At 37.7% G+C, this 13,019-nt stretch overlaps 2 protein-coding genes across 12 annotated transcripts in view; one reads left to right on the top strand and one right to left on the bottom strand.

Annotated features, from left to right (window-relative positions):
- The window catches only part of MED12L (mediator complex subunit 12L), a 362,689-nt gene that overhangs the window by 266,758 nt on the left and 82,912 nt on the right, over window positions 1-13,019 (top strand). The window lies entirely within an intron of this gene.
- P2RY12 (purinergic receptor P2Y12) overlaps window positions 3,603-13,019 on the bottom strand; it is a 52,255-nt gene continuing 42,838 nt past the window's right edge. The window contains exons 1-3 of one of the 2 annotated variants that reach the window (XM_059889381.1): window positions 11,567-11,995; window positions 7,304-7,468; window positions 3,603-5,600 (exon numbers count right to left, since the gene is read on the bottom strand). In XM_059889381.1, the coding sequence (XP_059745364.1) occupies window positions 4,559-5,578 (1,020 nt within the window). In that variant the 5' untranslated portion in view covers window positions 5,579-5,600; window positions 7,304-7,468; window positions 11,567-11,995 and the 3' untranslated portion in view covers window positions 3,603-4,558. Of the gene's footprint in view, window positions 5,601-7,303; window positions 7,469-11,566; window positions 11,996-13,019 lie in introns of those variants that run through there. The other variant, NM_001001174.2, reaches the window with a different exon arrangement.

The following is a 13,019-nucleotide window of genomic DNA, read 5'->3' as shown; positions in this document are numbered from 1 at the left end:
AACATCAGGAAGTTCACGGTTCATGTATTGCTGAAGCCTGCCTTGGAGAATTTTGAGCATTACTTTACTAGTATGTGAGATGAGTGCAATTGTGCGGTAGTTTGAGCATTCTTCGGCATTGCCTTTCTTAGGGATTGGAATGAAAACGGACCTTTTCCAGTCCTGTGGCCACTACTGAGTTTCCCAAATTTGCTGGCATATTGAGTGCAGCACTTTCACAGCATCATCTTCCAGTATTTGAAATAGCTCAACTGGAATTCTGTCACCTCCACTAGCTTTGTTTGTAGTGATGCTTTCTAAGGCCCACTTGACTTCACATTCCAGGATGTCTGGCTTTAGGTGAGTGATCACATATTCATGATTATCTTGGTTGTGAAGATCTTTTTTGTACAGTTCTTCTGTGTATTCTTGCCACCTCTTCTTAATATCTTCTGCTTCTGTTAGGTCCATACCATTTCTGTCCTTTATCGAGTCCATCTTTGCATGAAATATTCCCTTGGTATCTCTAATTATCTTGAAGAGATCTCTAGTCATTCCCATTCTGTTGTTTGCTTCTATTTCTTTGCACTGATCCCTGAGGAAGGCTTTCGTATCTCTTCTTGCTATTCTTTGGAACTCTGCATTCAGATGCTTATATCTTTCCTTTTCTCCTTTGCTTTTCACTTCCCTTCTTTTCACAGCTATTTGTAAGGCCTCCCCAGACAGCCATTTTATGCTTTTGCATTTCTTTTCCATGGGGTGGTGTACAAATATGTATATGTGTGTATATATATATTTATATTTATTGACATATTGGATCTTTGCTTCATTCCATGTTAGTATATGAAGATTTACTAACAATTTTTTAAAAAGGGTTATACTATATAAAGTTATCATAGTTTAAATAAGCCGTTGCTTTTGGGCATTTAAGTTTTTTTTCCCTCCAATTTTTCTCTATTAAAAACATGCTGTAGAGCAAATACCACTCCATGTATTTTTACGTATTTATTCTTACATATATTTATAGAAAGTTTCCTAGAAGTGGGATTTCTGGATCAAAGGATATGCATTGAAATGTTGAATGGTATTTTAAAAAGTTTTCCAGAAAGATTGTACTCATTTTTTGTCTCATCAAGTGGGATTATCCAACAAAATTGTTAAAAATCTTTTAAATCAATTCTGAATTTACAGGTGAAAAAAGCCATGTCATGTAAACATAAACTTGTTTATTAATGAGGGTGTATATCTTTTCATATTTTTAATATCTATTTGTATTTCTCTTGGGAATTGGTTTCTCTTGCCCCTTTCCCATTTTTATTTACTTATTTTGTTAAAGTCAGGCTGTTTCTTTTATTGGCTTGTAAGTATATTTGCATGTTTTGTTCCCACCAGCATCAGTGTAATCCCACTTTCCACTTTGCATGTTACCAGCCAGCCGTTATGACCTAGATCAGCCAGAGGAACCTACAGGTGTTTTCAGTGCAAAGCTGCTGAAACACTGAGATGCATGGAGAGAGGGCTCTTTCTCTGTGCAGTGCATTTCTTTGAAGTTTTAGGGTTCCAGTGCAGGGCTGTCAGTGTTCTAAACAGCCAGGTAGTAAATATTTGGGTTTTGTGGCCCCTCAGTCTGTCACAACTACTCCACCCTGTTGTTGTAACAGGCAGTCAGCCATAGATAAAACCTGGGTGGGTGTGGCTGTGTGCTAATTAAACCTTATAGACACTGAAATTTGAATGTCATACAACTTTGTGCAGTGTGAGGTTTTATTCTTCCGATTTTCCTCCTGCAAATATTTGAAAGTGTAAAAACCATGCTTAAATCACAGGTTGTATGAATCAGGTCCTGGGCTAGATTTGACTTGCAGGCTAAAATTTGTCACACCTGCTTTAGACTATTTATATAAGAAACCACTGGGAGAAAATGCCAGTAACCAGCATCATTTGGACTTCTTAGCCACTTTTATGGGCAAGACTATGTTTTGTCTGTCTCATCTTCTGAATCTGTATCTACAAAATTTGGTGTCTCTCTCTCTCTCTTTTGGAAGTTGTTGTGAAATGAGAGATATATTGTGTATATTAAAATTCCTAAAGCTAGAGATAGTGACATGTTCTGTGTAAAATGAGCACTCCATAAATAGTGATCTCTTAATCTATCTTGAATGGGTTCAGTTTGATATTTGATAAAGGAGTATATGCTTCTAATGTATTTGAATAAAAACCCTCAACTAAGTATGATTTAGAGTTTAATGTAAAATTTTCATATTATGTATAATAACCTAGATAATTCCAAATATTGAACAAGTTTGTTTATTTGTTTTGCAAAAGTATTGTAACACCATTAGCTTTTCTGGTTCTTTCTCTTATTGAAATCATCATCAGTGAATGAGTTTAATCCCAAGTGAAAGATCAGTCAGGAAATCTCTGCCTGCCCTGCAGTCTTCCGACACCTAATGCAACCTTGACAGCATGACGTGGCCAGCTCTAATCCGTGGCCAATCTACTGTTGACTTGGCTAGATTGAGGAGTAGATTTGCCCTTTATGTTTCCTATATTCAAAGTAAGGTAGTCAGATTTGTTGATCCTTGTTTCTTTTCCAGCTCAAATATCCTGGTTTTCTTACAGAACGAATTTGCTCATGTGATATTAGAGTGAATTGCGTTGGTCTCTCTGGCAGAAATGGCTACTGCCTTGACCTAGCAGTAAGTCGAATATGCATCTTTTTTGATTCATGGCTCTGTGTGTGTCTCCACTGACATCCAGTGCTCACTTGCAGAAGTGCCAGAGAAGGAAATGTGGCTGCTTGAGAATAGATACCATGGCAACCCACTCCAGTACTCTTGCCTGGAGACTCCCAAGGACGGAGGAGCCTGGTAGGCTGCCGTCTACAGGGTCGCACAGAGTTGGACACGACTGAAACGACTTAGCAGAGAGTTAAATGAGCTCAGCTTTGTACTGAAATTTAACTTAGTAGAATAGAATCTATTATATTGGAGTTCAGTGAACTTCCTTTTACTACAGCTAATCCTTTTTATTTCTTCTCACATTATATTTAGATATTGGTATCTCTGCCTTGTATTTGGGAATCACCTCTGAGGACCATAAATAATTGATAAATCATGTCCATTTCCAAGTGCGATGTATGTTTTGTTTACATTAAAAAAACAATATGGCTTGTGTATAATCTCACAACATTATAAGTTTGACCTAATTTTTCATTTATGTATGAACTAATTGGATTCCCTGGTGGTTCAGTGGTAAAGAACCTGCCTGCCAATGCAGGAGAAGCAGGTTTGATCCCTTAGTTGGAAGGATCCCCTGGAGAAGGAAAAGGCAACCCACTCCAGTATTTTTGCCTGGGAAATCCCATGGACAGAGGAGCCTGGTGTGCTCTAGTCCAGGGACTGTAAAGGGTCAGACATGACTTAGCAACTAAACAACAATAACAACAATGAACTAATTGACATGAGAGATCACCTTCAAAATAGATTTTGCCTAATAGCATGTAATAAAAAGGATAATATTGGCAACTATCCTTTCTTAAATAGGTTCATTTGATATAGGAGTATAGAAAATGAGTTATAGTATCTCATAACTTTGAACAAAGAAATTCCAACAAAGTGTGCTTTAGAGTTTAATGTAAATTATTTATTATATACACAAATGACAAACAGGTAATTCCCAATATTTTCATCACTTTCCTGTTAATGTTCATACTGTTCAACTGCATAATCATATTTAATTTGTTTTTTCTCATAGGGGAAATGTTCATCAGCCCAAATCACAGTTTTTACAAGCTAGTTAATAGAGATCAGTATCAATGATGGTACTGTATTTACTAAAGTTATCAAAATATGAGTAAACCAGTTTCTGTGCTGTTAAGGAAATATCCATAAGTTCCTGGTATTTGAATGTTGTAAAATAGCTCTGTTTTAATAACTTTGCTATTTCTGCTGTTTTTCTTGAGAAGGTAGTTTTAAAACCTTTTAGTCTGATCAGTTAGCATTTCAATTAGTTTAAATCCCTTAAGTTTTTCCTCATAATTGAAAGTTAGTAGTTACTGTTCTTTGCATGTCTCAATTACTTAAATTTTTATAAAGAATATTGCATAGGTAAGCATTTGGTTAAGGGACTGCAATATATATATATATTTATAAGCATGTATAAGTATATATACATATATTAGTATATAATAATTGGTGTGATTTTATCAGATTTATCAATCTTAGCTGATTATAATAAATTCATAATAGGATTGTGACATATACATTATTATTATATGGTTACCCATTTTGTCAAAACGCTTCTTATCATAACCTGTGTGTAGTTTTGCATGTGGCATGGTGATTGGATGCAGTTTGTTTTTCTACACAGCTACATGTTAGGTTACTTCTCTGCTTCTTAAGATTGCTTTCAGTATTGGACAAGTAAATGAAAATTGCTTTCGTAGTCTTCTATTTATTGTTTCAAGAGTTATTGTTACTAACTCGGCTACTTCTTAGTCAATGTTAATATTTTCCGCATAGTGCTTGCCTTTGGGGAGTTCTATACACTAATAGACTGAAATATTACCTCAGTTTATTTACATTGGTGTCTCTTCACTTGGGTCACTGCCATCCTGTCCTTTTTTCCGATTGTCATGGGATGGAGGTGATGTAGAATTGGAACATCTCAGCATACTCATCAAGGAATTTTTGAAGGATTTGCAAAGGAAAAAGTAGATGAATGGATCCAGGCATGCATTTAAGGACGTTAACCAGAGTGTGCTCTCTTTCACGTAGAACAGAGTATTCTCAGCAGTGCAGTCAAAGACGTCCCGGGTTTGACTCAGGGTGTAGGGAATTCGGGCAAAATGGAATGGAACAAAACATATAAAGAATACAGCAATGATAATGAAAACCTTAATGTTTACCTTTTTCTTGGGGACTTTGCCAGCACCCCTTGTTCTCACATATGACTTGTACAGTTCTTTGGTAATGAGCGTATAGCATACGATGACAATTAGAAAATTAATCCAGAAAATGACTTGACAGACATAATTGACTATTTCATGCCAAACCAGACCAAACTCTGACTTCAGAAATGAGCATTTCTTCACAGTCTTGTCACTCGGCCTCCTGTTGGTCAGAATCATGTTAGGCAAGGAGATTAAGAACATGAATGCCCAGATGACAACCGAGAGAATCTTAGCCCCCAAGAGATTGTTGGGATTGGCTGTCTTAAAGGGCCTGGTGGTCTTCTGGTAGCGATCAATAGTTATTAGTCCTAGGAATGAGATACTGATGTACATCGTGAAGTAGAACACGACGGAGGTCACTTGGCACACAAAGGCCCTTAGAGGTCCTGTTCCCAGTTTAGTATCGCTGAGGATTTTGAATGGAAAAGTCAGAATCATGAGGAGATCGGAAATGACTGTGTTCTTAAGGAAAATAATAAAGTTGGATTTACTGCGGATTTGAAAGAAAATCCTCATTGCCAGGCTGTTTGTGATGAGTCCAACAAAAAACAGGACAGTGTAGAGGAGTGGGAAGAGCACCTGGGTAATCTTGTAGTCTCTGCTGCACTGGCTGCTGTTCCCAGCCACAGAGGTGAGGTTGTCCATGGCTCGTGTCTCTCTCTGCTACCTAGAGGGGGATGGAGGGAATGATTATTTTCAGGTGCCTGCTATCTGATTTTGCCCTCATCTCTGTGGGTAACATTTTTGGCGGGACTTCTCTAAAAATTGAGGTGCCTGATCTTCACTGGGGCAGATAGTAAAGAACACAGAAAAACCAAATCAAAACATTTCATAGTGGCAGATACTCTATTTGCACAGTAAAATAGTCTGGAGAACATTTTTTGAAGATGTGGTTACTTTGTATTTCTTATTTTTGAATGTTTGCCTCTTATAGAACATTTTTGATCTTAGGCAAAAATGCATATACATAAAACCTAGAACAGAAATACTTAGGCTATGCTTTATTCTTCTCCAGTGTCATTCCCTTACCTTCTGACTTTGTTGTTTTTATGCATAGTCACTTTTCCTATAGCAAGCCTTACTCCTGGACTTCATTCTCTCTAGTACCTTCAAAGTGTTCTAAGGAGAAATGGCTGATAATTGCATAGTAGACTTTTAAAGTAAAAAGTGAAAAGAAGTTTGTATAAAATCACTTGTATAAAATTTATTGTTAAATAAAAAGCAGAAAACAAATTTTTTCCCTTTATATTTGGAATGTATTTCTGCCTCTGTATTGCTCTGCCATCCATTTGAAAATCAGCCTCACAGAGTATTCTTTGGCTGCAAATATTTTAACTCACGTGCATCTCTTTTCCAGCTTTGCTTCGTAAATTTTAAAGTTTCACGTATGTTTTCTTGACTATCATTCAGGGAAAATTTTTTAAATGGTTAAAAAAAAATGAGGAAATGATTTCTCTATGTAGTCATTAGATGGCATTCCTCAAAATACCCCAGGCATACTTTCTAGGTTTATAGACTGTATAATGGTAACTAAAATAAAATGCCAAGATCATGTCCTTGCCTGGTATAAAAAAAACCATAGGTTTTTATACCACAACAGGCAGTTATAAAGGAAATTAACACTTGACTTGAATGTATTAACTTGAATAAAGTATTTGGCATCTAAGTTTTGAAATTTAAAATGGAATTTGTAAAATTTGAATTCATCAAAAACCAATGGAATTGATTCTAAAGAAAATATTATTCCTAAATATAAGACATGGTAATATTAAAGCACAGATACCTCAATACCAAGGAAAAAACTTCTAAGTTCCCCCAAATGTCAGTGGAATTCTTTTTTCCATCCTTTTATTATTGAACATTAAACAAATTAAGGTTTACATCATATACCTCCTCACCAGTTTAACTTAAAAAAAAAATGACTAAATAAACCCCAGAATTTGATAGAAGATAACCCACTTAACCTTACTTGCTACTGGCATTTTTCTTTGTTTATGCCCTGATAGTTTTGGAAATTATACTTTGAGAATGCTCATTTTTCATAAACTGTTGCTTGTTCATCAAGTATTCTTGACATGAAGAACTTCAGCTCCCCCTAACTATAGCAAATCTCATTTTATGCTCAAGATAAAATAAGTAAGACTGTTTGAATTTTCTTCCATGTTCTGTATAATTTATTTTCAATGAAGAACTTAATGGTTATCTCCAGCATCATTAATGTAGCTTGTATTTTAGTTTATATTCCATTTAAGTACTCAGATTGATACTGCTATTAAAGGTTTCCAACTTAAGAAAACTTGAAAAAAAAAATACACACACATCATAGTGCAAATACGTATGCTTGTCAAATACTTCTAGATATAAAATTACCTGGTTACTCTCGATTCTCAAGGATTTGAATGTATCCAGTAAGCGGTAGTTAATACAGGCTGTAGAGTGGCATCTGTTATTTTCCTTTTAATGTCTTAGTTTAGCTGCTCACACTCTTTATGATAGAGAATCTGCTGAAGTTTCGTCCGTCAGGTCTTGAGTGTTCTAGAGAGAAATAGAGGGAGCGAGGAAGAGGACTTTACAATCAGAAATTACCTTCAGATGCTGTAGACTCAGGGCTGTGCAGACACTGTATTTCCGTCTGGCCCGCTTTTAGGACTTCTGCTTTTATTTCCTTGAGAAATATGGGGCACGGTGGGTGAGAAGTCATCTTTTAAAAAGCAATTTAAAATCCTGTGGCTTTTTACTGAAACCTGCCATAGAGTTGATGCTTTGTGAGCTCTTTGGGTTATTTCCCATGCAAATGATAAGTCCAGGAGATCAAGCCTACTGATATCTGCTTCCTGGAGAAGGCTGCAGACTTGCTTTGTCAGATGGTTATTTACCTGAAAACATATTGTGCCCAACACTGGTGATCTATTGCCTTTTAACAAGTAATCACATTAACTCGTAATGTGTGCTCATTAGGGATGTTAGGTCTCTTGCTCTTTGTTTTTTTTTCCTGGTTAATAATGTCATTATTTTAAATCTGTATTTGATCAGCTCTTTGTAGGCGACACAATTTCCTCCCATTATAAAATTGAAGATTCTAAAATTACATTAAGAAAGAAAAAAACAGTTGTATCCATTGCTAGGCTTATTATATAGGACTTTTATGCCTGTCTTGAGTAGAGTTTAAACAAATTTCTTTTGACTTTGCCTTTGTTTTTTGGGGAAATATATCATTTCAGTGAGGGCTTTCCAGGTGGCTCAGTGGTAAAGAATCTGCCTGCCAAACAGGAGACATGGGTTCAATCCCTGAGTTGGGAAGATCCCGTGGAGAAGGAAATAGCTACCCATTCCAGTATTCTTGCCTGGGAAATCCTGTAGCCCATGGGGTTGCAAAGGAGTCAGACATGACTTAGCGACTAGCAACAACAATCATTCAGTGAAGAGACTCACTATCACTTTTATATAAATATTGTGGATACTCACGCTTGTGTGCACACTCACACACTGTTTTGAACTATAATGTCCTTCTGTTACCAGCAGATCCACTTGGGTAAGTGTCTTTGTTGTAAATATATCTTTGGATTATTTATTTTTTCTGAGTTTTGTGTCTATCTCAGTGTAGATTAGATGATCTTCACGGATGGTTTTTCAAGTATAGAACAGCAGCTCAGTGTCACCTGAGGAGTCATGAGAAATGCGCTTTCGTGGGCACCATTCTCGCCCTGGTGGTTCAGAAACTCAGGGATGCAGCCCTTGTCTGTAGTTCTCTCTCCTGTAGTTTGCTGTATGAGTGGTGCTCATATACCTTAAGGGTTGAAGGCCACTGATTTAAACTAGCTGAGAATTTTGTTGGCATTATGGATTTGAAATCAAGCTATGGATTTGGGTAATTTCGGTTGGAAATGTCAGTCACGTCATGGTCCCCATCTGTTAGTCACCTAGACGTCAGTTTGATGATATACTCTTGGCAAATGAACTTATTTGTTGGTTTAGAGAGAGATCATACTTTTTGAAAAAGCTTTTATGCCACATACGCTTCAGAATAATAACAGCCCACTTTGGGTTTCTTATATTGTCATGAGTTAACTATTCTGTGAAGTAGATAATCATCTTATTTCTGTACTCTGGATGATGAAAACGGAGGAGTAGGGCAGCCAAGTTAGAGACCCGATTCCAACTCATGCTTTCTAGTTCTAGAGCCTGCACCTGTGGCCACAGTGTGTAAGAGTCTTCTCCATCTTACTGTCTCCACAACCCTTCCCCCGCACTGAGGCCCAGCAGTGAGAGGGGAACGCCATGAATGCAACGGCTGTACTCCTTTTAGGAAAACAGGAGTCATACTTGCCTTTACACCGGATTGATTGTCAGCTTTAAGGAATGCTTGTGAAGTGTTTCTAAGACCTTTGGATGAAACAAGGTTTGGGTGGGGGGTGGCGGGAGAAATCCTGACTATTTGCAAGAAATTAATATGCCACACGAAAGGAACACTATTTCAGTGTACTTAACTCATTTATGTTTCCAGATTTCTATAGTGCCGTGACTAGGGAGTTGCGGGGTAAATGAAAGGCTCCAGTTCTTGATCTAAATTAAATTAGCTTTATCTCTCCTCTGACTTTAACTCGCAACCACACCTGTCTGTGAACCTTCTCTGATAGTGTTTTGTCATTGGAAGATGACTGGAAAAGTGAACTAATTCTGTATACCCTAGAATTTTTATATACACATGGTTTAATTGGTTTCTTTTTTAATCGAGTCTACTAAAGGTAGTCTGTTTATCCGAAAATACATATTTGCTTCAAATAGGATTTCTGGGAATGGAGAGGGCCATGCCCTGAAATGGCAGGAACCTGTGGTCCTTGTGAAACTGGGCTGGGGAGGAGATGAAGAGGTAATGATGCCCTTGGATTAGCTCTTAATGCTATTTTAGTTCTCTTGTCTTATGGTTTTGAAATGCAGCTGTGTTGACATTAGAGAACGTTCTGATGGAGCACGTGCATTTAAGGCAGTTTTCATGTCATCTAGCTTGGCTTTACCTGTTAGAATGTAGAAATTTAGGTTAGATATTATAAGATAAATTCCAAAAGTAAGGAGTATTGGGCATTGCGATGTTTAGCAAAAAAAAACAAAAAAAAGGATACTATCTCTGGTGATTCAGTTATTTGTCATTCTTGTCTTGCGTGTTTTGCTTGAAAGCAGAGGAGTGGTATCTATAATTAATCCGCTTGACAGCCATAATGCTCCTAGGATGCTCTGAGTTTGTTGGATCAAGGCCTCATTTTGGCCATACTGTTGACTACAAGCTATTATTGTACAAAGCTTTCCTTTAAATGTCTAATTATAGGAGTCCCTGATTCTCTTGATTTAGAAAAAATTACTCCAGGTCAGGTGTCATACTACTGAGAAGCTGCTGTTAATTCCTTCTTCTTTAGCACAGCCTCCCCGCAGTGTGCACACCCATTCTCCTCCACCAGCCCAAGGCTTATTCCTGCTGTAACATTGATTTGAAATTTATCTTATTCTATACAGAATAATATGGTCCATTGAATGCTTCAGCTGAAAGAAATAATGACTGAAGGTGAAAGGAGAGTTCACAGCTCTAATAACCTCACCACTGTGGTCACATCCTTATGAACTCACACACAAGTTTTGGCAACATTTCTAGTCACTTACTCTAAAGAAATGAAGATGACTAACATCAGACCAGTTAATTCCAGTTTTCCCTTCTCAGAACATTTGGCTTAAGGAACATATTTCAATCGCTGTGGTATCAATACAACAAGCCTTCCAGAGTTTTTGGATGTGTATCCTCCTAATTGCTCTTAAAATCAATTAAGTCTTTGTGAGTTTGAGATATTATCTGAAGAAAGAAAACTGATTGATTTGGAGGATAAGATTTTCAGAACTCAGTTTACAGGGAGGTGACCTTCTTAACTCAAGGATAGCAGTGGGCGAGCATGAAAGGGGATGGCTAGAATTCCATAGACTGTCCTGTGGATTCTTTCTCCTGCCCAACAGATGTGTCCTTCAGGGTATCAACAAGAGAATAATCCTTTGATACTGATCTTTTGGGCTTCCCTGGTAGCTCAGACAGTAAAGAATCTGCCTGCAATGCAGGAGACCTGCGTTTAATCCCTAGGGCTGGAAAAATCCTACCCACTCCAGTATTCTTGCCTGGAGAATTCCATGGACAGAGGAGCCTGGAGGGCTCCAGTTGATGCAGTCTCAAAGAGTCGGATATGACTGAGCGACTAACACTTTCTTTGAGCTTTTACAGCCATGCAACTTCAGAGTGTTTTGATACTTAATTGAAAGAGCAGAACTTAACCGATACCTTTGGTAATATGTGGTCCATTTTCTGAGATTGACCTTATTCTCATGTGTATGTTGCTATTTAAAGACTTGTACATTTTCTACATGCACAAAAAATTGATGTAAACCAGTCTTGTAGGCTATTGAAAGATTTGCTTGTAAAAATGTTGCCTTTTGTCTTTGGAAGCTAGTAACACCTATCATGATTTCCCTAGAAAATGTTAAATGTCAGAAAAGCTGTCTTCATGCTCCATGTAGAGAGTGACCAGTGCTTTGGGCTTTTTTCCCCCCAGCTGGCTGCAAGCTTCTTTTGTTTTTTTAATTCCATCCCCTGACTCTTACCTCATGACTTTGCCTCTGGCCCATTCCCTGAGCGTAATACGGCCAGTGAACTGATACAAGCATCTCACTTCTTCACCTCCAGATTTCCCTGTATTTTCACCAGTTTTCATTTCTGTCTGTGGTTAAGTAGAAAGATGTCCTCGTCTTTCTTCTGAAGTTAATCCAGACACGAGGTCACTGTTGCCTGTCTCCTTTGTCAGTATTATCTGCCCTCCAATCCGGATTTCCTTCCTGGAGACTCACTTGAAACATAGCTTTGAAACGAGAGTATGTCATTGGTCATCCTAATAAAGTGATCACTTTCCTCTCAAGCTATTTTTCTTTACACTCAGCTGCTAGTAACTGTGGGCTACTTCCCTCCCAGTCACCATTGCACCATTGCTCTTACTCCAACCTCCTGTTTCCTCCTCTCTGCCCCTCCCACTCTAGAGAAACTTCTCTTTTGAGGTTCACACGGTTTTTTGTTTGTTTGTTTTTTTAAGAAGCAAGTCAGGGAAGCCAGCATCCACTGTGATTTCTTAACTTTTCAACACTGTTGATGACCCCTGTTATTAATTCTTGCTTCCCTCACTTTTGTGACCTTGACTTCTTTGGTTACTTGTTAATTATGGAGACTGTATATCCATCATTTGATGACTTACTTATCTCCTTCACTGTCTCAGCATTCTTCCCTCCCATACCCTTTCCAAAGAGAACATGGGAGGTTTGAATCCCTTCTAGGGACATATTGCTTTTTTCCCTAAGCTGTCACTTCTACACTATACCTGCTGACAAACCACCTACTAGACATTTGTAATACATTTTCACCCACCCCTTGAATTTCCCTCACCTAATGGTAAATTCATGAGCTCCCTAGCCTTATAACTTGCTCCTTTACCCACCAACAGATTTTATCTAGTGAGTCTGTCTTGAAACTTCCCAGTCCTTTCCTAACTTCTTTCAGGTACCTCTTGATTTTGCTTCTTATTTTTTATTTCTACCATTAAGACCTAATTTATACCCTACAAACCTCTTGACCAACCTCTTGACCCTACAAACCTCAGACCAAAAGAGGTCTTTTTGGTCTTTCTCTCTGCCTCTCATTTCTCATCTTCAGTTTTTCAACACTTAGTTATCAAGCCAACTTTTCTATAAAACCGTGTTTTGTTCTTATCTTCACCCCTGCCCCATTCTTTTAGTTTTTTGGTTACTTAATTATTACTTGTTTCACATATTTAACAAATATTAAGTGCCATTAAGGAGAATGTAAATGTGAATAAAATAGACCGGGTTCTTTCTCACAAAACTGACAGTCTCGTGGAGAAGACAGACATTTAACAGATACTGAGAAAATAAGTGCTGTACACCGTGATAAATGCTCCAAAGTCTGTCCTCTCCACCCCTTCCCCTGTAGTGAAGGTTTTCAATAAACTCGGGGGACAGAAATGCTGTCATTGTACGCAGCATTTCTACA

The sequence above is a fragment of the Bos taurus genome, chromosome 1 (genome assembly GCF_002263795.3).
Source record: "Bos taurus isolate L1 Dominette 01449 registration number 42190680 breed Hereford chromosome 1, ARS-UCD2.0, whole genome shotgun sequence".
Classification (NCBI taxonomy): Eukaryota; Metazoa; Chordata; class Mammalia; order Artiodactyla; family Bovidae; genus Bos; species Bos taurus.
This window is presented reverse-complemented; position numbering and strand designations above follow the sequence as displayed.